The sequence below is a fragment of the Podarcis tiliguerta genome (assembly GCF_965153285.1).
Source record: "Podarcis tiliguerta genome assembly, chromosome: 13".
Classification (NCBI taxonomy): domain Eukaryota; kingdom Metazoa; phylum Chordata; class Lepidosauria; order Squamata; family Lacertidae; genus Podarcis; species Podarcis tiliguerta.
This window is the reverse complement of record NC_139546.1, coordinates 5,354,502-5,382,334: the sequence shown is the minus strand read 5'-3', so window position 1 is coordinate 5,382,334 and position 27,833 is coordinate 5,354,502. Positions and strand designations below refer to the sequence as shown.

Sequence of the window (27,833 nt, the reverse complement as noted above, 5' to 3'; positions counted from 1 at the left end):
AATCTATAACAATATTGTAACTAAGGTAATTCTATTAGAATTCCCAGGGGAATGTCAAGCAGGGAGGGAGGGGGGAAGAGAGAGAGTGGAATTCTGGGGGAGAGTGACGATTGGAGGAGCCTTTGAAAGGGAGTTTGAATGTTGGTGGGGAGGCAGTTGAGAGTCGGTTGAGACCGGTGGGCTCTGGAGTGGGGAGGTCAGCTGGGCTGGGCAGTTATTCAGCTTAGGATCAGTATGGGAGTCCTTTGATGGTGGCCAAAAAGGAACAGAGGCACAGAGAGGGACTGTGAGTCTCCCGTGGAGGCCGGGGAATGTGGCAGTCCCATGCCCAGTGAAGAGGGGCTCTGCCAGCTGCCCAGAAACAGAATTTCCCTATTTAGGAGGGCCACAGACTTGACTTGTTTTCCTAATGCCCAGATGCCTCACACCACCCTCTCCAAGCACCTGGAAAACAGCCTTACAGACCTGGGCTATGCCTGATTATCATCTTCCCAAGCAACTTAGAAATGTAATGCTGGTACTCAACGAAAGAAGTTTAAAGACTCTCTCAAGGCAGATCTAAAAGAAATGTTGTGTAAGCAATCGGGAAATGCTGGCCTGCGAACGCTCCAAGTGGAGAACATCCTTTACCAACGGTGTCATGGACTTTGAAGACACTCAAACTCAGGACGAAAGGGAGAAACAAGTTAAGAGGAAAGCATGCTTGGCAAACCCTCACCGTCATCAACTCCCACCCAGAAACCTTTGTCCCCACTGTGGAAGGATGTGTGGATCCAGAATTGGCCTCCACAGTCCATTATGGACTCACTGTTAAGACCGTGTTCATGGAAGACAATCTTACTCGGCTACGAGTGATCGCCAAAGAAGAAGATGATAGATTTGGGGTCTACGACCAATTTCATGGCCTTCATGGAAAATCCTCCTGGGAAGATGCCTTGCATGGGAAGATGCTCACCCCCCCCCCCGGTGGTCCCTCACTTCCACCACTGTGCTCCCCCAAAGCCGGCACCCACCCAGCAGGTGGAGGCACACCTTGGGGAGGGGGATAGTGTCATGGGGCAGAAATCAGCTTCACCTGCTGAACAGCAGCCTGAAGGGGGAGAAGGGGGAGTGACTTCACCTGCAGCTTCAAGGACTCCAAGGAGAAAGTGCTGATGAGAACCAGCTGGCTCCAGCCTTCTTAAGCAGAGCTCCCAGTAGCAGCCAGAGAAGGCAGAGAAGGAAAGGAAACAGCTCATTATTTTTTCCCCTTTTTAACATTGTTTATTACGAAATTGTTGGCATATTGAAAGCAACCAGTTGCTCTAATTTCTTTGTTTAGTTTTAACATGTGCCAGTCATGCCGCTCTCCTCTTTCAGGGAAGGGCACATTCAGACAGCAACCGGGACATCCCAGAAGACATGTAAGGCACAGAGCAGCATGGATTCCTCTAGCAACATGGAAGGACTTTACAATCCAGAAAAGCAAGACTGGAATGCCACAGAAGACAGAGTTACACTCTCTCCATCACCTTGTGTGCTGGCAACTGAGACCATTCTCTGGAAGTGTGGCCCTATGAAAAAAATTAATCTGAATTTTCAGCATTAAGTCTTGGTCACCTTGGTCACCAGAAGTCACCTTGAGACATGTTTACTCACATCAAAGTTCAAATGTTGAGAGAAGTGCTTAATCAAGGAGCTGGTGCATGTTATCACTCTTTCCTGCTCACACATATTTTGGGAGTCAATCCAGAAATGCAAGACTGGAATGCCACAGAGGACAGAGTTAGGCTCTTGTCCATCAGCTTGGGAAGTGGCGATGGAGACCATTCTCTTGAAGCGTGGCCCTGTGGGGGAATCCACTTCTGGACGAGACCATCTCTTTTCTCCTCTCATGCAGGAAGGTTCTTCCATTCTCTGTTGACACTCAACTTGTAGGGTGTTCTCCCAGCCCTATGCAAATCTTTCCTTCCTCTTACCTGTCCTTTTTATAAGGGCGGCTTGGGCAACAGCCACAGGGGACAGTGTTCCTACGACTCCCCAAACCTGTTTCAGAAGGACCCCTTCCTTCCTTCTGCCCCAGGACCTGAGGGTCCTCACGTCTCTCCAGGGATTTGGCCAGAACAAAGTACACCCACTGGCGAGGGTGTCTGGCCAGCTGACCCAGGAAAGGAAGGGGACAGAACAAGCACCCCTGCCATGCTGCCCATGCCCACGTCACCAATGGCTGCAACGATCGCTGCTCCTGCCTGGGCACATAATGGCCAGACCCCTGGCTTGGAAGGAGGGGGGCGAGGGGCTGGGGAGAGACGGGACTGCTCCCCCCCCCCACTCCAGCACTCAATTGGCATTTCTCCCTACCTGAACTCTGGTCCTTTCCACACTTTGCCTCCCTATGGGGATCTTTGTCCTTCCCTCTGTCCCAGTACCTCTGGGGTGAGAGGCCTTTGTCTGGGCTCCAGTCCCTCCCGAGATGCAGCGGCTCCCAGGCTGAACCTTCTCCTCGCTGCAAAACAAATGGAGACATCAGCAGGTGCCTGGCTCCCAGCCACGCTAGCCCCAGTCTGGGGCAGGAGGGGGGTGGACCTGGGAAGGGACATTTCCTCCTACCTGATCTTATTAGCTGCCCCACCCTGTCCTCCTCCATACGGGCATCTGGGCTCCATCCCGACTGGCCTGGCACAGCGGCAGCAGCCCAAGTCTCCCCCGGCTCCAGAATAACTCTTGAGGTGTTCTTGATGGGGGGAAACCTTGGCTCCTCTTTCTGCGCCAAGTAGGGCCGGGAAGGAGCCATGCCCGCATGGAGAAGGGGCAGTGGGGAAGAGATGCCAGGGTTGCCAGCCGGGAACCGCCAGGATGTTCTCTCGCCCTTCATCGCTGGAGCTGGAGCTGGGGCCTCCTCCTTACAGGCATCTGGGCTCCGTCCAGGCTGGCTTGGCACAGAGGCAGCAGCCAAAGTCTCCCCCGGATCCGGAATAACTCTTGAGGTGTTCTTGATGGGGCGAAACCTTGGTGGCTACTTCTGCGCCAAGTAGGGCCGGGAAGGAGCCATGCCCGCACGGGGAACGGATGGAGGGTGAGGCAGGCGAGGATCAGGGGCCGGGATCCACCACGATGGTCTGTTGTTCTTCATCCCGGGAGCAGGCGCTACAGCCTCATCCCTGGAGGTGTGGTCCTGTGGAGGAAGCAGGAAGCATCTGATGAGAAGGGGCTGGGGCGGATGAAAAACTACTGCCCCATTTTTGATGACCCCCTCCCCAAAAAAGAAGTTCCCCAAGGACCCCTTCCTTCTGTCCCAGTACCTGATGTTTGCCATGTCCCTCCAGGGATTTCGCCAGTACGATGTAAACGTTAGGGAAAGGCTCCCTCCCTGCAGAGAAAACGGAGGAACCAGCAAGCGACTGGATCCTAGATGATAGCACCAGTCTGGTGCATGAGGGAGGGGGGACACAGGAAGGAAGCATTCCTAAAATATGGGGCACTCAGTTGGCATTTCCACTTACCTGAAGTGGGAGCCTTTCCCCCCTCGTTCTGGCGGGCCTCTCGCCTGAGGAAGAAACAAGCTCTGTTATTCTGATTGCTTGGAGGAGTTCCAGATAAATATATAGATGATAATATTTATTATTATCATCTATATATTTAGACATATTTATGGACATATTTTTGAGCCGATTTTGTGCCCCACCCCTCACCTGTTGGGGGCCCACCTCACCACCCCCTAGCTACGGCCCTGCCTGTACCACCCTATGATTTGGCACCCCTCCCTCTTCTTCTTCTGCATAGTTTTAGCCCCCTCTGCAGCGTGGTGCCCAGCCTGAGCGCCCCAGTCGTGCCATCCTAAAACCGCCCCAGCGCAGCCTTGGCAGAGGATCCCAATCCTTGTCCTGGCCAGGCGGACCACAGAGAAACCCTCTCCATAAAACTATAGGGATCTCTAAATCAGGCCTTCCTCCTCCAGCTGGCAAGAGCACTGGGAAACCCTTCCCCTGCCACACAAGGTCACAGCATACCTCCGGATTTTGGTGGGTTTCCCTGCACCGCTGGGCTGCTGCTGGGCTTCTTTGGGTTTCCCCAAACCACAGCCCTGCGAAGGAACAAGGACATGGTACTGTCTAGGGGACAGGGGTCCCATGGGCCGTCCTCAATGATTTCCTTCAGGGGCACATTGCCCTTAATATCCCCCCCCCCGACTGCCTTCCCAGCTCCCTCCCTTCCTCACTCTTCCACATCTCTCCTTCTCCTGTTAGGCAGGACCCTCTTGCGGTGTAGACATAGGGCCCCCGGGGGGAGCAGCCCCCAAACCTCTGCAGTGACAGCCTGAGTGCTGGCAAGGGTGCCTGGACAGCTGACCCAGGGAAGGAGGGGGACAGAACAAGCACCCCTGCCATGCTGCCCATGCCCACGTCACCACTGGCTGCCAACGATCGCTCCTACCTGGCTTGGAAGGAGGGGGGCGAGGGACTGGGGCGAGACAGACCTGCTCCTCCCCTCCCCCACCAGCACTCAATTGGCATTTCTCCCTACCTGAACTCTGAGCCTTTCTGAACTTTGCGTCCGTACGGGGGTCTTTGTCCTTCCCCCAGTCCCATTAGCTCTGGGGTGAGAGGCCTTTGTCTGGGTTCCAGTCCCTCCCGGGATGCAGTGGCTCCCAGGCTGAACCTTGTCCTCGCTGCAAAGGAAACGGAGACATCAGCAGGTGCCTGGCTCCCAGCCACGCTAGCCCCAGTCTGGGGCAGGAGGGGGGTGACCTGGGAAGGGGCATTTCCTCCTACCTGATCTTATTAGCTGCCCCACCCTGAACTCCTCCGTACAGGTGTCTGGGCTCCATCTCAGCCGGCCTGGCACAGAAGCAGCAGCCAAAGTCTCCCCTGGCTCTGGAATAACTCTGGAAGTGCTTTTGACGGGGGAAATATTGTCTGCTGCTTCTGTGGCAAGTAGGACCGGGAAGGAGCCATGCCCGCATGGAGAACGGACGGAGGGGGAGGCAGGCAAGGGTCAGGGGCCGGGAACCGCCACGATGGTCTCTCAATAACAATCCTGGCTCTGGAGCCTCATCCCTGGGGGTGTGGCCCTGTGGAAGAAGCAGGACATCATATGAGAATGGGCCTCTGATGGGCCAAAAACTATGGAAGGACCCCTTTGTTCCCTCTGCCCCAGTACCTGAGGGTCGTCACATCTCTCCAGGGATTGGACCAGAACAAAGTATATGTTGGGGAAAGGCTCCCTCCCTGCAAAGAAAACGGCGACATCAGCAGGCTCCTAGCTCCCAGCCACACTAGCCCAGTCTGGGGCAGTGGGGGGGGGGGGACCTGGGAAGGGGGCATTTCCTGCTGCCTGATCTTATCAACTGCCCCAACCTTTCCTCCTCCGTACGGGCGTCTGGGCTCCGTCCCAACCAGCCTAGCACAGAAGCAGAAACCAAAGTCCCCTCCCTCTCTGAAATAACTCGAGGGGCTGTTTTAATGGGAGGAAACTTTGGCTGCTCCTTCTGCGCCAAACAGGACCGGGAAGGAGCCATGCCCGCACGGAGAAGGGGCAGTGGGGAAGAGGTGTGAGGGCTGACAGCCATTAACCGCCGGGATGTTATCTTGCTCTTGATCCCAGGAGTTGGAGCTGAAGCCGTATCCCTGGAGGCCTGGCCCTGTGGAGGAAGCAGGATACAGTATGGGCTCTCATGTGAATGGGCTCTCACTGCCTGCAGATTCCCCAATTATTGCATTACCACACCATGCTGCTGGGCAATCTCGCAGGGCATGAAATTGCTGGTGGCTCCTGAGGTTTTAATGTTCAAAGTTGTCCTCTGTGTCCATCTGGGAACTGTAGCGTCAGACGCGAGCTGAGACCAGGAATAGCCAGTGGTGGTGGAGGCCCAGTGTTGTCCCAGAGGATACGTATGGGAAATGCCAGGGAACCCAGAAGTCTGAACTGACAGATTAGTTCTTTCAGCAGGACTCAGGGACCACCTTGGACCCTCAGCCTTTCGCTGTTGCCTCCTTGCCTCAGATTAAAGAGTTTAAGGAACCTCTTTTCAAAGGGTCACACGCAGCAATGGTGGAAAGAAATAATACAAAATAAATCTCACTACGCTTCTGCCCTGTGTGAGCTAAAGCCTGCTAGAGACCTTTCCCTTGAAACCAAAGGCAGTGTACCCACCATACCTTTGGGGCTCATTCCCACTTCCCCTTGGGTCGTGTGCCCAGCAAGCTCAGGCGTGTTAACAGATTTGCTCTTTGCTAGACCCCCCAGCCTGGTTTGCAAAAGTCAGAATTCCTTGTCTGGCACAGTTGTGCAGCCTGTACTTTTACTGATATCCCAATTAATCAAAATTCTACCTTTTGTGTATTTCTGGGGTTTGGGGGGGGGGGTCCTCCGGCAAATGTATAACACTATTTTGCCAGCACAGTTTTTAATGCCACTATTGATGTGAACCGATGCATGATTACAAAGTAAATAAAGCTTATTTTTAAAATTCCCGTGTTGATGCCTGATTCTTCATGGCTGGACGTGCTTCAAGGTTTTGCAGCCTGATTCCTATCCGTTTAAGTTTGCTGTCAAGGATGGGATTTTAAAACTCTTTTTTTAAGCAGCAGCTGGCACCCTTCTTCAGGTATACAGGACCCACACTGTGAATTGTTCTAGCAAAGGTACTGGGAGCCATCATAGATCCTTTAGGACCGGCGTTCTGTGGTCCTGCCAGCTGCTCCCAGTCCTCAATCCAGCTGTCTCTAGCTCCTCTCAGACATGCCTGAGCCAATCTGATCTGAGGGGAATCCCTTCCTGTCCTCCAATATATGGTCATCTGTTAGAGCTTGAGCAGGACCAAACCCCATCTACCGGGCGTCCCCCTTGAAGGCAAGGCACAATCCTGGGACACTCAACACCCAACGGTTCTCTATTTCCCTCCCCAACTCCAGAACGGGGCATCTGAGCTCCTCCTACCTTCCTGGTTCCTCCTCATGACTGAGCTCCTAGGACTCCACGGATCTCTGCTAATGGGAGCTGTTCCCAGAGCGCCTAACAAACTACAGTTCCCAGGATCATTGGGGGGGGAGACACCTGCTTTTTATACCAGGGATGAGGAACCTGCAGCTTCCTCACGCCCATTTCCTAGGAACCCAGAATGGGATGTTGAGGTGCTTCTTCTAACAGGATGATTGCAGGGAGCAGAAGTGCTTTTCTTCAGCCGGAATTCTCCTGACCTTCGTTCCAGCACCTTAAAACATCTAATTATTATTTTTTTGCCCAACTTTCCCCTGCTTTTCCCCTGCTGGTTGGTAAAAGAGTCTCCCCACCTGTCAACGCAACTAAGCTGGCTTGCTGCTGCGTGCCCAGGGATGGGCTGCCCTTGCCTGCTGATTGGGAAGCAGTGCAAGAAGAAGCGGTCAGCTTCTGGGATGCTGATTCCTGGACGTCTTCCAGCTGTGTGGATGCAGGAATGGGTGGGCAAAGAAATAAAGCTGCCATTTGGTGATATCTTTATCAGCACCACCTACAATGTCACAACGTGGTGAATAGTATTTGGGAATACCCAGAAATGTTACTCTGACCGAACTGGAGGGGAAGCAGAGTAACAGGGTGGGGTGCAGTGGGGATGATGGAAAAGCTCAAAATTGATGCAGGACTGCAGGAGGTATAATGCAGACTTAAGATGGGCATTGTTTTAGGGAATTCAATGTGGAATAGAATAGAATAGAATAGAATAGAATAGAATAGAATAGAATAGAACGAAAGAACCAATTTGGGCAGCATCTGGGGAAAAGTGTTGTTTCCAATCCTAATCTGGAGGCTTGTCTTCTACATGGAAATAAATTCCAACAGTTCCATGGGGTTTCCTTCCAAGGAAAACGTGCCTGGATTGGGGACCTCAATGGCTAGCAGAGGTCAGCAAACTTTATCAGCAGGGGCCAGTCCACTGTCCCTCAGACCTTGTGGGGGGCTGGACTATACTTTGAAAAAAAATATATGAATGAATTCCTATGCCCCGCAAATAACCCAGAGATGCATTTTAAATAAAAGGACACATTCTCCTTATGTAAAAACACACTGATTCCTGGACCATCCATGGGCCGGATTTAGAAGGCGATGGGCCAGATCTGGCTCCTGGTCCTTTGTTTGCCTACCCATGGGCTAAAGCCATGTGTGTTTGTGGAAATACTGGTACTGCTGCTCTGAGGCCTTCCAGAGAAATTACTGGTCAGTGTATACTACAGTGGTACCTTGGTTTGCAGACATTTCCAATCCTGATCTGGAGGCTGTCTTCTACGTGGAAATAAATTCCAACAGTTTGATGGAGTTTCCTCCCAAGTAAAATGTGCATGGATTGGGGGCTTCAATGGCTAAAGCCATTTGTGTTTGTGGAAATACTGCTGCCCTGAGACCTTCCAGAGCAATTGCTGGTTAGTGTAGGCTAATAATAATAATAATAATAATAATAATAGTTATTTGTACCCTGCCCCGGTTGTGCTCTCTAAGCACTCTCCACACCAAACAATCTCTGAGTTTCTTTCAAGTGCAGCCCTACCAGTGATTGTGCAAAAACATTTAACGCCATTTTAAAACTGCCAAGGAAAGATGGTTGGGGATCAAACTGAGCCCATCTGCATAACTCCTCCTTTTGCAGAACATTCTGATTCTGTTCAAATGCATTGTAAGTTTGTTCCGTCTGGGCATTCCAAGGATGTGAAAGCCCCACCCACAACCCCCAAAAATCTTATTCAGCAACCTGTCTGGTGTCTGAGACTTTATCAGGCGTTGTCCACACGGCTTCAAGTTTTCAAAGACCACGAGGACCAGAAATTTGCTGTTTAATGTTTTAAAATTTAAAAAAGGTAAGATTAGCAGGAAGCTGGATTTTGTATCCTATCATACCTTCTGTACGGGACGCAAGTGGTGCTGTGGGTAAAAGCCTCAGCGCCTAGGGCTTGCCGATCGAAAGGTCGGCGGTTCGAATCCCTGTGGCGGGGTGCGCTCCCGTCGCTCGGTCCCAGCGCCTGCCAACCTAGCAGTAGATAAATAGGGACCGCTTACTAGCAGGAAGGTAAACGGCGTTTCCATGTGCGGCTCTGGCTTGCCAGTGCTGCGATGTCACGCTGGCCACGTGACCCGGAAGTCTCTCCGGACAGCGCTGGCCCCCTGCCTCTTAAGTGAGATGGGCGCACAACCCTAGAGTCTGTCAAGACTGGCCCGTACGGGCAGGGGTACCTTTACCTTTTATACCTTCTGTATAATAGGACGCGGGTGGCGCTGTGGGTAAAACCTCAACGCCTAGGACCTGCCGATCGCATGGTCAGCGGTTCGAATCCCCGCGGCGGGGTGAGCTCCCGTCGTTCGGTCCCAGCGCCTGCCAACCTAGCAGTTCAAAAGCACCCCCGGGTGCAAGTAGATAAATAGGGACCGCTTACTTGCGGAAAGGTAAACCAAGCAGTGCATAGTGAGCATCAAGTGAGGCTTCACACAACCGCTTAGGCACATAATAGCAATGGGTGCAAATCGGGGACGGGAATTGCAATTTCTCAATTGCATGCTGTAGCTCCAGCAGGTCAGGTGAAGCTATGTTATCCCTGCAATTACCTGTGTTCTCCCTGTGCTAACAGAGCAATTTAAAGGAAAACTTTCTGGGCTGTGTACAACAGACAGAACATAAAAATGCAGAAATACTCAGGATCCTTATTTGCATTGGGTGAGGTGCAGCCATGGCAGAAACCAGTATCTCCTCCAGCTGGCATTCTGCGCCTCCTTTTTAGTTTGTTTTCTCGCTGCGTCATTCATCCGTCTTGACATCCAGGTAACATCAACAGCTAGAAGCCAAGTCAGGAGAGCAGGGAGGGGAAGAGAGATCAGGATTTGGAAGAAAGATGGACCTCAAGCAGTTGTGGAAGTTGTGCTGGGACCCATTGGGTTGCCTCACGGGTCTGGATAATGCATTATTTTTGAAGAGGATACCTGGATTAATCAAATCAAATACCTTTCTTGGCATCACAGTATAAAACATTTCAAGTCGCTGGGATAATTAAAAAGACAGGGTGAAGCTGTTGAGGGTCATAAGGTCATACTGTGATCGTGTGCACTTAGATATTCTGCTTCTCCCTGTCTGTTACCTGAAAGGTTTGGCCTTTTGGATAAGATTGTGGCTAAAAAGGCGGCTACTAAAAAAATTTGGAAATTGCAAGAAATACCAACAATAGAAGAATGGCAGATGAAGATGATGGACTTTTCGGAGCTGGCTGACCTGACTGGAAGAATCTGTGACCAGAAAGAGGAGGAAACACAAGAAAACTGGAAGAAATTTTAAAAATATTTAGTGAGATACTGTAGTATAAGATGATTAGGAAATCCCTAGAAGTAACAGATTAGGCTAAGGGATAGAAAAAGATTAATAATAAAGATTATTATGGATGACAATTGGAAGGAAGGTTAAGAAGTTTGTAATGAAAGAAGATACTGATGTTATAAATATGAATTTGGGAACTGCTAAATAGGTAATTTGATGAAATCCAGATTTGAGGGTGTCAAGGAAGTCTTTTAGCAATGTAAATACACCAGGGAATAAGAACAAAAAAAAAATCTTCTTTTATTTTGTGTGTTTTTATTGTTGTTAAGTTTTTATGTTGTGTCAAATTTAATGTTTTTCTTTTGTGTTTTTGTCTATGTGTTGTAAGAGAAAACTAATAAATATTATTATTATTATTCTTATTATTATTATTATTATTATTATTATTATTATTATTATTAAAAAGGAGGCTACTAAAGCAGTGATATCTTTGTCCCGATCTGCCAGGAGAAACCTCATTTGACTTCTTCTCGGAGTTCTAGCCTGGAAGTCCAACATTTTGCTCAGCATCAGTTGGTGAGGTCTGCTGTGTGCAATCTGAGAGAATGTGGTCCTTTGAATCAATACCAGGATTATAAGTACGCCAATTGAACACTCATGACCTGATGCGTTATTATCAAGCTGCGTTACAAGCTGGACCCGGAGCTACTTTCAGAATATCACGGAGGTGAGTAGCATAGCATCTTGGATCAGGAGTCAAAATCTCAGAAGCGTCAATTCGGAAAGCTGAATTCAAGGGACGCGATAACTGAAACCAGCTCTGGCCACGTGGTGGCAGCAAAATACACTTTTTGAAAGCATCCGCATTACATCCTATGATGGATTGTCACTAACTAAAGGAATACTTGTCATTTGAAAGGCTTCAGAAGGGCAAGAAGCAGGTTTTAATTTTGGTTGGGATTCTGTCAATACCAGCCTTGGATTGTATTAGATAAAAATTTTACCTGGACATGTGCTGAGCTCCGTTACAGAACAATCATCCTGGATAGCTCAGTCAGTAGAGCATGAGACTCTTAATCTCATGGTTGTGGGTTCAAGCCCCACGTTGGGCAAAAAGATCCCTGCATTGCAGGGGGTTGGACTAGATGATCCTTGTGGTCCCTTCCAGCTCCACAATTCTGTGATCCCTTCTATGCCCATATACTCTGAGACTAAAGGTTTAGTTGTACCCGTTTCTCTCCACTTCGATTTTCCCCACGCGGTCTGGAGTGGACTCCCTTATTTCACCCCCAGACACTTTTCAAGAATTGTTCCACTAATTCTTTGAATTCTCTCTCTTTATTTTGATTTAATTTGGGAAGTTTCCTCGCTCTGGTGAGAGTCTTAGAGCTTGTGTGCTGATGAGCGGATCTCTCCCTCTAGTGCCAGGCCTCATTTCCAAAATTGCAACAGCCCAAACTCTTCAGAGTTTGCGTTGCTCCAGCAGGGAGCTTGGGTTTGTGTGTGTGTGTGTGTGTGTTTGCATTTATAGAAAATTTTATTCATTGTTTTTAAAAGATGGCATGTCAAGTCATCAAGCACAAGGAAAGAATGATAAGACAGCAAATACCTGGGTTATATATGGCAAAGAACAAGAATGTTCAATCTAAAATGTCCTTTTTCTATAGACTTTTTAATATCTACAGTTCCACAGTTGCAGACATGAAACAGTAATTGCCCTGAATAAAGACATATTTCCCGATTATTATTTTTTTAAAAAATACCCAATTGCAAGACATTTGTACTGACAGTAAACGCAGAACAAAAGTAATATATCTAAGCATTTAATGTGCCTTTTTTATCGAGGTAGGTGAGAGATTGTGTGTATCAAAACAAGCGCTGTACGACTACCGTTTAATATTGTTTACTTGAACCTACAGGGACACAGGTAAGAAACATTTCCACGAACAGAAGGATGGCGTAAGTGCGCATTGTAAGAAACCAAGTTTGTGTTCAACCAAAAGATGAGGATCTCCCATTCAAAACCAATGCAGTCACAATTGCCTTTCCAGATATCCAGGGACAAGTTGGAACTATTAAGGAAAGGAAGATGCTAGACCTGCTTCACTGCTTTGAATTCCATTTGTAGCTTCAGTGCTGCATGCAGCCCCGGAATATTTCTCAGAGTAGAAAAATTCATCTTATCTTGATTTAACGGGAAAAAATATCTGATAGTTCGAAAGGATGAACAGGGAATAGTTCACTCTTTTGTAAAGCCTCTATTTATCACACCATAGCTTTCAAATGCTCCAGCAGCTGAAAAATCAGAAACTGGAATACAGTCCTTCAGTTGAGATCCAAACGCTCTGGAATTCGTCTTTTCAGCGTCACCCAATGCCTCTTCCTTCTGCCAGCCAGCAGGGAGCTCGTTGACGGCATTGCTGGGGAATCCTCAAGCTGTTCCTTTTTATTAAAAAAGCAGGGGGGAAAGGATAGTGGTCAAGGACAACGGGAGTTGTAGTCAAGGAACCCCTGTGGGAAGGCCCCCAGTTCCCAAACTCATCTTATCAGTGTAAGCCTTTTTTTCAGAACTGCCTCCACAGCATGAACACTTACACTCAACTTGAATCATAGAATCATAGAATCATAGAATCATAGAGTTGGAAGAGACCACAAGGGCCATCGAGTCCAACCCCCTGCCAAGCAGGAAACACCATCAGAGCACTCCTGACATATGGTTGTCAAGCCTCTGCTTAAAGACCTCCAAAGAAGGAGACTCCACCACACTCCTTGGCAGCAAATTCCACTGTCAAACAGCTCTTACTGTCAGGAAGTTCTTCCTAATGTTTAGGTGGAATCTTCTTTCTTGTAGTTTGGATCCATTGCTCCGTGTCCGCTTCTCTGGAGCAGCAGAAAACAACCTTTCTCCCTCCTCTATGTGACATCCTTTTATATATTTGAACATGGCTATCATATCACCCCTTAACCTCCTCTTCTGCAGGCTAAACATGCCCAGCTCCCTTAGCCGTTCCTCATAAGTCATTGTTTCCAGGCCTTTGACCATTTTCGTTGCCCTCCTCTGGACACGTTCCAGTTTCTCATTGTCCTTCTTGAACTGTGGTGCCCAGAACTGGACACAGTACTCCAGGTGAGGTCTGACCAGAGCAGAATACAGTGGCACTATAACTTCCCTTGATCTAGATGCTATACTCCTATTGATGCAGCCCAGAATTGCATTGGCTTGTAGAGGGTTCTCCGCACCCTATGCAAATCTTTCCTTCCTCTTACCTGTTCTATTTGTAAGGGCAGCTTCAGCAGCAGCCACAACAGTGAAGGCAGGAGATCCTGGAAGAAAGAAGGTATCTTTGAAGCAGGGGAGAACTCGACACTAAGAACTGCTTTGAGGGGAGAATCCCTGAACATGTGAATGGGCTGTCACAGACCAAACGCCAGGGACAGAACGTCCCCTCAGCCGCCCATCCAGCTGTCACACCCACCCCAGGGACTTAAAGCCCACCCCACTGCGGAGCTCACAAGAGACGCTTTTTGGCAGGAACAATCAGATGACCATGAGATGCAGCAGACTGCATGGCTTTCAAAGAGGACTTCCTGTTTGTCTGCCATGGCCATCGCCTGTGCCACTTACACTGGAGCCCTTCTGTGCTGGTAATAGAGGATAATATGGGAGTAATTATCCTCCTAACCCCCCTGGGGTTGGGGGGGGGCTCTCCACCTGCATATCGTCCGATACCTGCTGCCCGTCTAGAAGGAAGAGGGGGCAGGGGGAGCTGGGTGTACACCGCACGGCTGTGGCAACTCTCCCAAGCCGGCGCCACGATCAGAGAACACCTGCTTTTTAAGATAAAAATTTGGACTTAATTAACAGGCATGTCCTGAACCAGCAGAGACAAAATAACTTGCTAATTTAATCAGCCACTGAGAAGGAACTGATCTGGGGAAAGAGTTTCGTCGTGACCAAAATACGTCTTGAAAATGTAATAATATTTTATTATGATTTTCACATAAGAAAAAAGAAAAATACAAAAATAAAAACAAATAAAGACAATTCAGTTTTCATAATATATCTTGCATTTGCTTATTTCCCGGACCTCCCCACACCTCCCCTCTCTGTATCCAGTTCAATTATTTATTCAGCAAATCCCTTCCCTCTCCCTTATCCTTATCCTGATCTTATTATATTATACCGTTAGCTTTTCGTCTATTAACCTTCCGTTTTTCCATATTCCTTCATCCCATTGTTACTAAAAACCCTTTAACCTCGATCCAACATCATTCTAACATTCATTAATTTTATAGTATTTCTGTAAATAATCTTTAAATTTCTTCCAATCTTCCTCCACCAACTCTTCTCCCTGGTTTCGGATTCTGCCGGTCATTTCCGCCAACCAAAATACGTCTTGAAAATGTAAGTGGATGCTATTTTAATTGCGAAATGGACTGGTGAAATTTTGACTATGAGTCTGGCAATGATCACTAAGGGAAAGATGAAAGGAATTCCTAATGGAGCTATCCTTTTAGCGCAGAGATATTATCTCATTAACGGCTGGAAGAAGGCCAAGAGGAGAGTTCTGGATATGCCCGGGATTAATGGCGGACAATGACAGTTAAAATATCTCTTGAGAGCAGAAAACGAAACTAAAGATCACTAAGGAGCAGAAACAACAGTACAAAGGACTGGCCCACTTGCTGAAATAATTGATGGATTAAGTGTATAGCCCCAGGGGGAGGTGAGCCTTTTTTAATTCTTTTTTGATATATATGTATTTGCAGTTTTGCCTGGTTAACCTCTCCCAAAAGGCAATGACTTGAAATACACAAGTGGGTTTGAAATAACTCTGCTCCTGTTGCCTCAGTGGAAGGAAGGAAAAAATCCTAGATTAGAGCTACTTTGTTTTTGCAGAGGTACCAGGATGTTGGGAGATGATACGAGGCTATGGAGGGGAATTCTGGAGAGCTGCTCTGAGCTAATGGTGTCTTTCTGTATGGGATCTGGCGTATATTGGCTCCTGATGGCAGAAACTGAAAATGGAATTGCAGGAAGCGGATAATATCAGGGGAAATATTTCACCAGAACTATGAAGGCGAAAGTTTGAACAGACCAGTGGTTGTAAACATAAATGGAAATTAACTGAAGAAGTAACATCGGAATAGTTTATTGACTAATTAAGAAATGCAATGTGATATTAAATTATTAGCACTCCATGAAATTCAGAGCATGGGAAGTCACACAAAGATATATCATTTGACAATATATTTGGCTTTTTTATTGTACAGTGGTACCTCGGGTTAAGTACTTAATTCGTTCCGGAGGTCTGTACTTAACCTGAAACTTTTATTAACCTGAAGCACCACTTTAGCTAATGGGGCCTCCTGCTACTGCTGTGCCGCCGGAACACCATTTCTGTTCTCATCCTGAAGCAAAGTTCTTAACCTGAAGCACTATTTGTGGGTTAGCGGAGTATGTAACCTGAAGCGTATGTAACCTGAGGTACCACTGTATAATAATTTGGAATGTTTTAATGTGGTTATTATTGGATTGTTAAATTGGAAAACTCAATAAAATATTATTTTTTAAAAAAGAGCATTAGGCGACTTATGTCACAGACCTTGAGAGGCACCAAAAGAGCATCTCTGACTGCATGGCTTTAAAAGAGGATGAGGCGACTTAATGGAGGAGAGGGCGGTCAAAGGCTGCTAGTTCTGATGGAGGCAACAATGCTTCAGAAAAGCCATTGCAGGAAGTCCCAGGTGGGCAGAGGGCTCTTCCGCTTAAATCCTGCTTGCGGCTTTCTCACACACATCTGGGTGGCCCCTAGGAGAGGAGGCTGGACCAGAGGGGCCCTTGGCCTGATCCTGCAGGCCCTTCTTGTGCATTTCCTAAGGCCCCCTTCCTTTCCCCTGTCCCAAGTGTCCTCCGTCTGGGCTCCAGTCCCTTCCGGGATGTGGCGGCTCCCAGGCTGCATCTTTCCCTCACTGCAAAGCAAACGGAGACACCAGCACCCCTGCCATGCTGCCCATGCCCACATCACCACTGGCTGCCGACGCTCGCTGCTCCTGCCTGGGCACATAATGGCCTGACCCCTGGCTTGGAAGGAGGGGGCGAAGGGCTGGGGAGAGACAGGCCTGCTCTCCACCACACCCCAGCCCTGTTTCACTCAGGTTGGGGCCACAACCTCCTGGCACAGGAATCAACTTACCATGACTTCCAAGATTCCAGATCTGGCGGCCTCCCCTTCTTCCTCACGGTGCCACAGCAGTTGCCGTGGCCTACTGGGCTTAGGACCTAGGAGACAGAAAGGAGCCCCTCTTCACTGCATGCCCATGGCAATGTCGACTGGACTACTGATCCTAAGCCCAGCCCAGCTTCAGTTCCTTTTTTAAAAAAAAATAATATTTATTACATTTCCAACAATTAAAACACTACATAGAAGAAATAAAAATGGACAATACAATACAATACAAAAACACTACATAACACTAACACTAACACCTAACACTAACACATTAAACTAACAAAAGAAAAGAAAAACAATTTAAAACACATCAAACAATTTCAATATCTTATCTTCCATTAACTTATTTCAATGACCTCCTCACACCTCCCTTTTTGAATTTCACCATTTCATCCTGAGTATTCCATTTCAACAGCAAGTTATACATTCTTGACAGATTCTTCATTTTTGGCTCTAACAATTCTGCTTCCAATTTTGATTTTTCCACCTGGAAACCAACTTTTTTGTCCAAATTGTATGCCTCCATTATTGGATAATAATGGAGCCAATCTCACACTTTATTTTTCAATTTTTCAAAGCTCTGCAATTTTATTTTGTCTCCATCTTGTTCCAGAATTTCCCAATATTTTGGCCATTTGGCCTCCATACTGAGTTTTTTCTGTGCCTTCACTTCCATTGGTGACAGCCATCTTGGGGTTTTCTTTTCTAACAAATCCTTATATCTTATCCAAACATTAAACAATACTCTTCTAACAATATGATTTTTAAACGCTTTATGTGCTTTTACCTTATCGTACCACAAATATGCATGCCAGCCAAATGCATTATTGAAACCTTCTAGATCCAACACATCAGTGTTTTCAAGAAGCAGCCATTCTCTCAGCCAGCAAAAAGCAGCTGATTCATAATAAAGTTTAAGGTCTGGCAGGGCAAATCCATCTCTTTCTTTAGCATCAGTTAATATCTTAAATTTTATTCTAGGCTTCTTGCCCTGCCAAACAAATCTGGAAATATCTTTCTGCCACTTCTTGAAACAGTCCATCTTATCCAAAATTGGCAATGTTTGAAATAAAAACAACATCCTTGGCAATACATTCATTTTTATCACAGCAATTCGGCCTAACAATGATAACTTCAAATTTCCCAGCTTCAGTTCCCCCACCAAGTGCCCCCTTCTAGAACCCACCGCTCTCAACACTTTCAACTGCCTCCCCCCCAACATTTAAACAACTCCCTTTCCAAGCCTCCTCCAATCTTCTCTCTCCACCAGAAGTCCTCTCTCCCCCCCCCTCCCTCCCTGATTGACATTCCCTTTGGAATTCTAATAGCATCACCTTAATTGTAGTATTGCAAAAACAGAGGAAGAGGTTACAGATGGGAAATGTCCGAGAATCCCAAAGTCTAAACTCAGAGACCTTGGCTTATGTCTCGCAGGAGGACTCAGGATACACCCTGGACCCCAACCTTTCTCTGTTCCCTCCCTGTGTCATATTAAAGATTGTAAGCCGCTTGGGGCAGGAACCTTATTATCAAGGGTCACATGCATAGATGTTGCAAAGAAAGAATACAAAATTAATATCACTAGGCTCCTGCCCTCTGCAAGCTGAAGCCTGCTAGACGCATTTCCCTTAAAACCAAAGGCTGTGCACAAACCATCCATTTGGGGCTCCAGCAGCATAAAAAGGAGCTAAGTGTGCAGAGCTGCATTGCTGGGGGGCAGGGACTGGGACCTTAGAAAGACAATTGGCAGAGAGGGCTCTGTGTGAGGTCCCTTTCCCTGCTCTCCTGGAGAGAAAGAAGCATATTGCTCCCCTCTCTCTTCCTTGGACCCGGGTTGGATACAGACATGCCTCTTCCACATGTCCCAGGTGTTGGCCCTGGGGGCTACAGTTGAGGACCTGCCAAGGTGTCGACATCTGTGGAGATGTCAAGCCAGGGAGCCAAGCCACATGTACCTGTAACAGGTAATAATAATAATAATAATAATAATAATAATAATAATAATAATAATTTGCCACTCATCTCCTCTGGGGCTCCTACCTTCAGACATTATTATTATTATTATTATTATTATTATTATTATTATTATTATTTGCCACTCATCTCCTCTGGGCCTCGGAGCACCTCCTACCTTCAGAGTTCCTTCTCATTATCCCTTGTCTCAGCAAGTCTCTCACCATCATCTGACAGGCATCCCTCTTGCAGGCCACTATAAGGCTTGCATGCAAATCAGCACTTTGTGACATCAACTGGCAAAGAGGGGCCAGGCTGCTGGGTTGCCAGGCAGCTGAATTAATATAAATAAAATCAGGGGGGTCAAAGTGTGCTGGGGTGAGGCCACCGTGGGTCAGGCCAGAGGGCGCTGTTGGGGTGTGTGGTTGTGCCTCCCTTTGTTCTGCATCTTGCTCCCCCCCCCCGCCCCTTCCTTTGGCTGCTTGATGGTAGAGTTGGAAGGGATCCCAAGGGTCATCTAGTCCAACCCCAGACAATGCCAGGATCCTGCCCACTGCCAGCCATGGCTGGATCCCAAACTCTGACCCTCTTCTTACCAGCCAGATGCACAGACCCCTTGCAATTCTGCTTAGGGTGGAGAAAGGGGAGAGAGAAATGTTTTGCCCTCAATATCTCAAGGGCCGTCACAGGGAGGAGGGAGGAAGCTTCTTTTCTCCTGCTCCAGAGGCCCTCAAGACCTGAAGCCACGGGTTCAAGTTACAAGTAAGGAGATTTCAACTCAACTTCAGGAGGAACTTTCTGACAGGAAGAGCTGTTTGACAGCGGGAAGAAATCCCTCCAGAGAGTGGTAGACTCTCCTTCCTTTGAGGTTTTTTGAGCAGATGGCCATCTGCCATGGATGATTTAGCTGAGATTCCTGCATTGCAGGGGGTTGGTCTAGATAATAATAATAATAATAATAATAATAATAATAATAATTTTTTATTTATACCCCGCCCTCCCCAGCCAAGGCCGGGCTCAGAGCAGCTTACAAGCAATAATAAAAACAAGATGAATGATTACAACTTAAAAACAAAAGTAAAATACCCTCAGGTCCCTCCAAACTCCACAATTCTTTGATCCTACGATTTAAAGTGCATCCAATGAGAATTTAAAGCACATTTAAAGCACATGACGTCCCCCAAATGATCCTGTGCATTGCAGCTTTCCTCTCACTGAACTACAATTGCCAGAACCCCTGAAAACTACAATTACCAGGATCATTTAGGGGATGACATCTGCTTTTTAGAACATGGAGCAGAACCTACAGCTCACTTCCCCCAATTTCGTAGGATCCAGAAATGGGAAGCTCAAGTGCTTCTAACAGGATGTCTTGACAGAGAAGGATTTAGTGGGATCCCCCCTCAATCTATAACAATATTGTAACTAAGGTAATTCTATTAGAATTCCCAGGGGAATGTCAAGCAGGGAGGGAGGGGGGAAGAGAGAGAGTGGAATTCTGGGGGAGAGTGACGATTGGAGGAGGCTTTGAAAGGGAGTTTGAATGTTGGGGGGGAGGCAGTTGAGAGTCAGTTGAGAGCGGTGGGCTCTGGAGTGGGGAGGTCAGCTGGGCTGGGCAGTTATTCAGCTTAGGATCAGTATGAGAGTCGTTTGACGGTGGCCAAAAAGGAACAGAGACGCAGAGAGAGGGACTGTGAGTCTCCTGTGGAGGCCGGGGAATGTGGCAGTCCCATGCCCAGTGAAGAGGGGCTCTGCCCGCTGCCCAGAAACAGAATAACCTCAATTTAGGAGGGCCACAGAGCCAGGCTTGGCTTGTATTCCTAATGCCCAGATGCCTCACACCACCCTCTCCAATTACCTAGAAAGCAGCCTTATAGACCAGATTATCGTCTTCCCAAGCAACTTAGAAATGTAATGCTGGTGCTCAACGAAAGAAGTTTGAAGACTATCTCAAGGCAAATCTAAAGGAAATGTAGTTTAAACAATTGGGAAACACTGGCGTGCGAGCTCCCCAATTAGAGAACAGCCTTTACCAACGGTGTCATGGACTTTGAAGACACTCGAACTAAGGGCAAAAGGGAGAAACAAGTTAAGTGGAAAGCATGCTTGGCAAACCCTCACCATCATCAACTCCCACCCAGAAACCTATGTCCCCACTGTGGAAGGACGTGTGGATCCAGAATTGGCCTCCACAGTCCATTATGGACTCACTGTTAAGACCGTGTTCATGGAAGACAATCTTACTTGGCTACGAGTGATCGCCAAAGAAGAAGATGATAGATTTGGGGTCTACGGCCAATTTCATGGCCTTCATGGAAAATCCTCCAGGGAAGATGCCTTGCATTGGAAGATGCTCTCCCCCCCCCCCCCCGTTGGTCCCTCACTTCCACCATTGTACTCCCCCAAAGCCGGCACCCACCCAGCAGGTGGAGGCACACCTTGGGGAAGGGGATACTGTCACGGGGCAGAAATCTGCTTCACCTGCTGAACAGCAGCCTGAAGGGGGAGAAGGGGGAGTGACTTCACCTGCAGCTTCAAGGACTCCAAGGAGAAAGTGCTGATGAGAACCAGCTGGCTTCAGTCTTCTTAAGCAGGGCTCCCAGTAGCAGCCAGAGAAGGCAAGGAAACAGCTCGTTAGTTTTTTTTTTCTTTTTAATACTGTTTGTTACGGAATATTATTTTATCATTGGCATATCGAAAGCAACCAGTTGCTCTAACTTATTTATTTAGTTTTAACATGTGTCAGTCATGCCGCTCTTCTCTTTCAGGGAAGGGCACATTCAGAAAGCAACCAGGACATCCCAGAAGACATGCAAGGCACAGAGAAGCATGGATTCCTCCAGCGACTTGCAAGGACTTTACAATCCAGAAAAGCAAGACTGGAATGCCACAGAAGACGGAGTTACAATCTGTCCATCACCTTGTGTGCTGGCAACTGAGACCATTCTCGGGAAGTGTGGCCCTGTGGGGGGGAAAATCCTGAATTTTCAGCATTAAGCCTTGATCCAGAAGTCACCTTGAGACCTGCTTACTCATATCAAAGTTCAAATGTTCCGAGAAGTGCTTCAGCAGGATTCCTCAAGCGATTTGGAAGGACTTTGCAATCCAGAAAAGCAAGACTGGAACACCACGGAAGACGGAGTCTCGCTCTGTGTCCATCACCTTGTGTGCTGGCGACAGAAACCATTCTTTTGAAGCGTAGCCCTGTGGAGGAAGAAGGACTTGGTATCCTCCTGGCAGATGTGGGGAATGGATGCCCAATGCCCCTGCCCTGACATTGCTCCCAAAGAAAGCTTGGCGAACCCACTTCCGGACGAGAGCATGAGAACAGAAAGGTTCTTCTCCTATTCTCTGTTGACACTCAACTTGGAGGGTGTTCTCTTTCCTTCCTCTTACCTGTTCTTTTTATAAGGGTGGCTTTGGCAACAGCCACAGGGGACAATGTTCCTACAACTCCCCAAACATATTTCAGAAGGACCCCTTCCGTCCTTCTGCCCCAGTACCTGAGGGTCGTCACGTCTCTCCAGGGATTTCGCCAGAACAATGTACACATTGGGGAAAGGTTCCCTTCCTGCAAAGAAAATGGAGCAATCAGCAAGTGCCTGGCTCCCAGCCATGCTAGCACCAGTCTGGGGCAGAAGGGTGAGAGACATGGGAAGGAAGCAATCCTATAATATAATGTAGGGCACTCAATTGACAATACCCCCTACCTTTCCACACTTTGCCTCCCTATGGGGGTCTTTGTCCTTCCCCCTGTCCCAGTACCTCTGGGGTGAGAGGCCTTTGTCTGGGCTCCAGTCCCTCCCAGGATGCAGCAGCTCCCAGGCTGAACCTTCTCCTCGCTGCAAAACAAACAGAGACATCAGCAGGCGTCTGACTCCCAGGAGGGGGGGGACCTGGGAAGGGGGCATTTCCTCCTACCTGATCTTATTAGCTGCCCCACCCTGAACTCCTCCGTAGGGGCATCTGGGCTCCATCCCGACTGGCCTGGCACAGCGGCAGCAGCCCAAGTCTCCCCCGGCCCCAGAATAACTCTTGAGGTGTTCTTGATGGTGGGAAACCTTGGCTCCTCTTTCTGCGCCAAGTACGGTTGGGAAGGAGCCATGCCCACATGGAAAAGGGGCAGTGGGGAAGAGCCGGGAACCGCCGGGATGTTCTCTCGCCCTTCATCCCGGGAGCTGGAGCTGGAGCCTCATCCCTGGAGGCCTGGCCCTGGGGAGGCGTGGCTTTTGCCCAGGCCCACGTCCCCATTGGCTGCCAACGATCGCTGCTCCTGCCTGGGCACATAATGGCCTGACCCCTGGCTTGGAAGGAGGGGGGTGAGGGGCTGGGGAGAGACAGGCCTGCTCCCCCCCCCCCCAGCACTCAATTGGCATTTCCCCCTATTTGAACTCTGAGCCTTTCCACACCTTGCCTCCTTCCCCCTGTCCCAGTACCTCTGGGGTGAGAGGCCTTTGTCTGGGCTCCAGTCCCTCCCGGGATGCAGCGGTTCCCAGGCTGGAGGTGATTTTGATGGGTGGAAACCTTGGCTGCTGCTTCTGCGCCAAGTAGGGCCGGGAAGGAGCCATGCCCGCACGGGGAACGGATGGAGGGTGAGGCAGGTGAGGATCAGGGGCTGGGAACCACCGCGATGGTCTGTTGTTCTTCGTCCCGGGAGCAGGCGCTGGAGCCTCATCCCTGGAGGTGTGGCCCTGTGGAGGAAGCAGGACATCACATGAGAACGGGCCTCTGATGGGCCAAAAACTATGGAAGGATCCCTTTGTTCCCTCTGCCCCAGTACCTGAGGGTCGTCACATCTCTCCAGGGATTGGACCAGAACAAAGTATATGTTGGGGAAAGGCTCCCTCCCTGCAAAACAAACAGAGACATCAGCAGGCTCCTAGCTCCCTGCCACGCTAGCCCCAGTCTGGGGCAGGAGGGTGGGGGACCTGGGAAGGGGCATTTCCTCCTACCTGATCTTATCAGCTGCCCCAACCTTTCATCCTCCGTACGGGCGTCTGGGCTCCATCCCGACCGGCCTGGCACAGAAGCAGAAGCCAAAGTCTCCTCCGTCTCTGAAATGACTCAAGAGGCTGTTTTAATGGGAGGAAACTTTGGTTGCTGCTTCTGCGCCAAACAGGGCCGGGAGGGAGCCATGCCCACACGGAGAAGGGGCAGTGGGGAAGAGGTGCGAGGGTTGTCAGCTGGGAACTGCTGGGATGTTCACTCGCCCTTCATGAGCTGGAGCCTCATGGGAAGGAAGCAATCCTATAATATAATGTAGGGCACTCAATTGACAATACCCCCTACCTTTCCACACTTTGCCTCCCTATGGGGGTCTTTGTCCTTCCCCCTGTCCCAGTACCTCTGGGGTGAGAGGCCTTTGTCTGGGCTCCAGTCCCTCCCAGGATGCAGCAGCTCCCAGGCTGAACCTTCTCCTCGCTGCAAAACAAACAGAGACATCAGCAGGCGTCTGACTCCCAGGAGGGGGGGGGGACCTGGGAAGGGGGCATTTCCTCCTACCTGATCTTATTAGCTGCCCCAACCTGACCTCCTCTGTGCGGGCGTCTGGGCTCCGTCCCGACTGGCCTGGCACAGTGGCAGCAGCCCAAGTCTCCCCCGGCTCCAGAATAACTCTTGAGGTGTTCTTAATGGGGGGAAACCTTGGCTCCTCTTTCTGCGCCAAGTAGGGCCGGGAAGGAGCCATGCCCGCATGGAGAAGGGGCAGTGGGGAAGAGATGCGAGGGTTGCCAGCCGGGAACCGCCGGGGTGTTATCTTGCTCTTCATCCCAGGAGCTGGAGCTGAAGCCTCATCCCTGGAGGCCTGGCTCTGTGGAGGCGTGGCTCTTGCCCATCCCCACGTCCCCATTGGCTGCCAACGATTGCTACTCCTGCCTGGGCACATAATGGCCTGACCCCTGGCTTGGAAGGAGGCGGGCGAGGGGCTGGGGAGAGACAGGCCTGCTCCCGCCCCCCTCCAGCACTCAATTGGCATTTCCCCCTGCCTGAACTCTGAGCCTTTCCACACCTTGCCTCCCTGTGGGGGTCTTTGTCCTTCCCCCTGTCCCAGTACCTCTGGGGTGAGAGGCCTTTGTCTGGGCTCCAGTCCCTCCCAGGATGCAGTGGCTCCCAGGCTGAACCTTCTCCTCACTGCAAAACAAACAGAGACAGCAGCAGGTGCCTGGCTCCCAGCCACGCTAGCCCAGTCTGGGGTGGGGGGGGGGACCTGGGAAGGGGGCATTTCCTCCTACCTGATCTTATTAGCTGCCCCACCCTGAACTCCTCCGTATGGGCGTCTGGGATCTGTCCCGGCCGGCCTGGCACAGAGGCAGCAGCGAAAGTATCCCCCGGATCCAGAATAACTTGGGAGGTGCTTTTGATGGGTGGAAACCTAGACTGCTGCTTCTGCGCCAAGTATGGCCGGGAAGGAGCCATGCCCACACGGGGAACGGATGGAGGGTGAGGCAGGCGAGGATCAGGGGCCGGGAACCGCCGTGATGGTCTGTTGTTCTTCGTCCCGGGAGCAGGCGCTGGATCCTCATCCCTGGAGGTGTGGCCCTGTGGAGGAAGCAGGACATCATATGAGAATGGGCCTCTGATGGGCCAAAAACTATGGAAGGACCCCTTTGTTCCCTCTGCCCCTCTGCCCTGAGGGTCGTCACATCTCTCCAGGGATTGGACCAGAACAAAGTATATGTTGGGGAAAGGCTCCCTCCCTGCAAAGAAAATGGAGACATCAGCAAGCGCTTGGCTCCCAGCCACGCAAGCCCCAGTCTGGGGCAGGAGGGTGGGGGTCCTGGGAAGGGGCATTTCCTTCTACCTGATCGTATTAGCTGCCCCACCCTGAACTCCTCCGTACGGGCGTCTGGGCTCCGTCCCGACTGGCCTAGAACAGAAGCAGAAGCCAAAGTCTCCTCCATCTCTGAAATGACTCAAGAGGCTGTTTTAATGGGAGGAAACTTTGGTTGCTGCTTCTGCGCCAAACAGGGCCGGGAAGGAGCCATGCCCACACAGAGAAGGGGCAGTGGGGAAGAGGTGCGAGGGTTGACAGCTGGGAACCGCTGGGATATTCTTTCGCCCTTCATGAGCTGGAGCCTCATCCCTGGAGGCATGGCCCTTTGGAGTAAGCAGCACATCATGTGAGAATGGCCTGTGATGGGCCAAAAACTACATCTCCCCACTGTCACCCAATTCCACGCTCTGGAATTTGTCTTTGGGGAATCCTCAAGCTGTGTTTTTAATTAAAAAAGAAGGGGGAAAGGGCAGTGGTCAAGGACAATTGGAGCTGTAATCAGCCAACCCCTATAGGAAGGTCCCCAGTCTCCAAACCTGCCTTATCAGTGTATGCCTTTTTTCAGAAATGCACCCAGAGCATTAACAACTTGGAGGGTGTTCTCCCCGCCCCATGCAAAGGTTCCCTTCCTCTTACCTGGTCTTTTGGGGGGAGGCTTGGGCAGCAGCCACAGCGGTGCACGGTCGAGATCCTGCAAGAAAGAAGGGATCTTTGAAGCACTGCTTCTTGGGCTCGAATCCTGTTGGCTGCTATCGCAGTGGCATCTGGGTGGCCCCCGGGAGAAGAGTAGGCTGGACCAGACGGGCCCTTGGCCTGATCCTGCAGGCCTTTCTGGTGTGTTTCCTAAGACCCCCTCCTCCCCCCGTCCTATTACCTCAGGGGCGAGAGGCCGTTGTCTGGGCTCCAGCCCCTCTTGGAATGCGGCGGTTCCACGGCTGAACTTCTCCCTCGCTGCAAAGGAAACAGAGACATCAGCAGGTGCCTGGCTCCCAGCCACGCTAGCCTCACTCTGGGGCAGGAGGGGGGGGACCTGGGAAGGGGCATTTCCTCCTACCTGATCTTATTAACTGCCCCATCCTGAACTCCTCCGTACGGGCGTCTGGGATCCGTCCCGGCCAGCCTGGCACAGAGGCAGCAGCGAAAGTCTCCCCCGGCTCCGGAATAACTCTGGAGGTGTTCTTGATGGGGGGAAACCTTGGCTGCTGCTTCTGCGCCAAGTAGGGCTGGGAAGGAGCCATGCCGGCATGGAGAACGGACGGAGGGGGAGGCAGACGAGGGTCAGGGGCCGGGAACCGCCACGATGGTCTCTCATTCGGCATCCCTGGAGCAGGTGCTGGAGCCTCATCCCTGGAGGTGTGGCCCTGTGGAGGAAGCAGGACATCACATGAGAACGGGCCTCTGATGGGTCAAAAACTATGGAAGGACCCCTTTGTTCCCTCTGCCCCAGTACCTGAGGGTCGTCACATCTTTCCAGGGATTGGACCAGAACAAAGTATATGTTGGGGAAAGGCTCCCTCCCTGCAAAGAAAACGGAGACATCAGCAAGCGCCTTGCTCCCAGCCACGCTAGCCCAGTCTGGGGCAGGAGGGTGGGGGACATGGGAAGGGGCATTTCCTCCTACCTGATCTTATCAGGGCTCCCCACTTCTCCACCATACGGGCGTCCAACGGGCCTAGCACAGAAACAGCAGCCAAAGTCTCCTCCCTCTCAGAAATCACCCGAGAAGCTGTTTTAATGGGAGGAAACTTTGGCTGCTGCTTCTGCGCCAAACAGGGTCGGGAAGGAGCCATGCCCCACAGAGAAGGGGCAGTGGGGAAGAGGTGCGAGGGTTGGCAGCCAGGAACCGCTGGGATGTTCTCTCGCCCTTCATCCCGGGAGCTGGAGCTGGCGCATCATCCCTGGAGGCCTGGCCCTGTGGAGGAAGCAGGATAAAGTATGTGAGCCATAGCCCACTAAAGACCTTTCCCTTGAAACGATAGGCTGTGTACCCACCATACCTTTAGGGCTCATCCCCACTTCCCCTTGGGTCGTGTGCCCAGCAAGCTCAGGTGTGTTAACAGATTTGCCCTTTGCTAGACGGGCCAGCCTGGTTTGCAAAAGTCAGCCCAGGAATTCCTCGTCTGGCACAGTTGTGCAGCCTTTACTTTCATTGATATCCCAATTAATCAAAATTCTGCAGTTGATCAATTTCTACAGCTTAGTTGGGTTGGGGTCTCCTGCAAATCTATAACAGTATTTTTCCTGTACAGTTTTTAATCCCTGTATTGTTGTGACCTGATTCATGATTATAAAGTAAGTAAAGCTTATTTTTAAAGTTCCCATGTTGACGCCTGATTCTTTAAGTGGGGCAAAGGGAGGGACGGCAGCTAGCCTCATAGCTGGACTTGCTCAAAACAAGGTTTTGCAGCCTGATTCCTTTTACGTTTGCTGTCAAGGATGGGATTTTAAAACTCTGTTTTTTAAGGACCAGGTGGCAACCCTTCTTCAGGTATACAGGACCCACACTGTGAATTGTTCTAGCAAACGTACTGGGAGCCACCGTAGATCCTTTAGGACCAGTGTTATATGGTCCTGCCAGCTGCTCCCAGTCCCCAATCCAGCTGTCGCTAGCTCCTCTCAGATATGC

General features: G+C 49.9%; 2 protein-coding genes across 5 annotated transcripts in view; both read right to left on the bottom strand.

The window, feature by feature from the left end:
* The window catches only part of LOC310661539 (uncharacterized protein), a 58,335-nt gene extending 30,815 nt beyond the window's left edge, over nt 1-27,520 (bottom strand). The window contains exons 1-6 of one of the 3 annotated variants that reach the window (XM_083407858.1): nt 26,829-27,520; nt 24,666-25,130; nt 4,504-4,648; nt 3,990-4,063; nt 3,483-3,526; nt 3,282-3,349 (exon numbers count right to left, since the gene is read on the bottom strand). In XM_083407858.1, coding sequence (XP_083263984.1) covers nt 3,282-3,349; nt 3,483-3,526; nt 3,990-4,063; nt 4,504-4,648; nt 24,666-25,130; nt 26,829-26,997 — 965 coding nt within the window. In that variant the 5' untranslated portion in view covers nt 26,998-27,520. Of the gene's footprint in view, nt 1-3,281; nt 3,350-3,482; nt 3,527-3,989; nt 4,064-4,503; nt 4,649-22,671; nt 22,845-23,734; nt 23,857-23,937; nt 24,245-24,665; nt 25,131-26,828 lie in introns of those variants that run through there. The other 2 variants (XR_014503986.1, XR_014503987.1) reach the window with 2 other exon arrangements.
* On the bottom strand, nt 12,273-19,067 carry LOC310661660 (uncharacterized protein). 2 transcript variants are annotated; one of them, XM_083408076.1, is made up of 4 exons: nt 18,614-19,067; nt 16,447-16,532; nt 13,517-13,573; nt 12,273-12,691 (listed from the first exon to the last, which is right to left on the bottom strand). In XM_083408076.1, exons 1-4 carry the CDS (start codon nt 18,726-18,728, stop codon nt 12,575-12,577), a joined length of 375 nt encoding a protein of 124 aa, XP_083264202.1. In that variant the 5' UTR covers nt 18,729-19,067; the 3' UTR covers nt 12,273-12,574. The 2 variants fall into 2 exon arrangements, 1 of the variants encoding a protein (XP_083264202.1); XR_014504008.1 differs by lacking the exons at nt 12,273-12,691; nt 18,614-19,067 and having other exon boundaries at nt 13,475-14,080; nt 16,447-16,569.
* Nucleotides 27,521-27,833: the final 313 nt, after the last annotated feature.

Excerpts from the sequence above, each read along its gene's own strand:
- LOC310661660 (XM_083408076.1), bottom strand. The coding sequence starts at position 18,728 with ATGTCACAAAGTGCTGATTTGCATGCAAGCCTTATAGTGGCCTGCAAG. Across the intron at positions 16,533-18,613 it reads AATGAGAAGGAACTCTGAAG|GTCCTAAGCCCAGTAGGCCA; the intron begins GTAGGAGGTGCT and ends TCTGTCTCCTAG. Across the intron at positions 13,574-16,446 it reads CTGGAATCTTGGAAGTCATG|GATCTCCTGCCTTCACTGTT; the intron begins GTAAGTTGATTC and ends TCTTTCTTCCAG.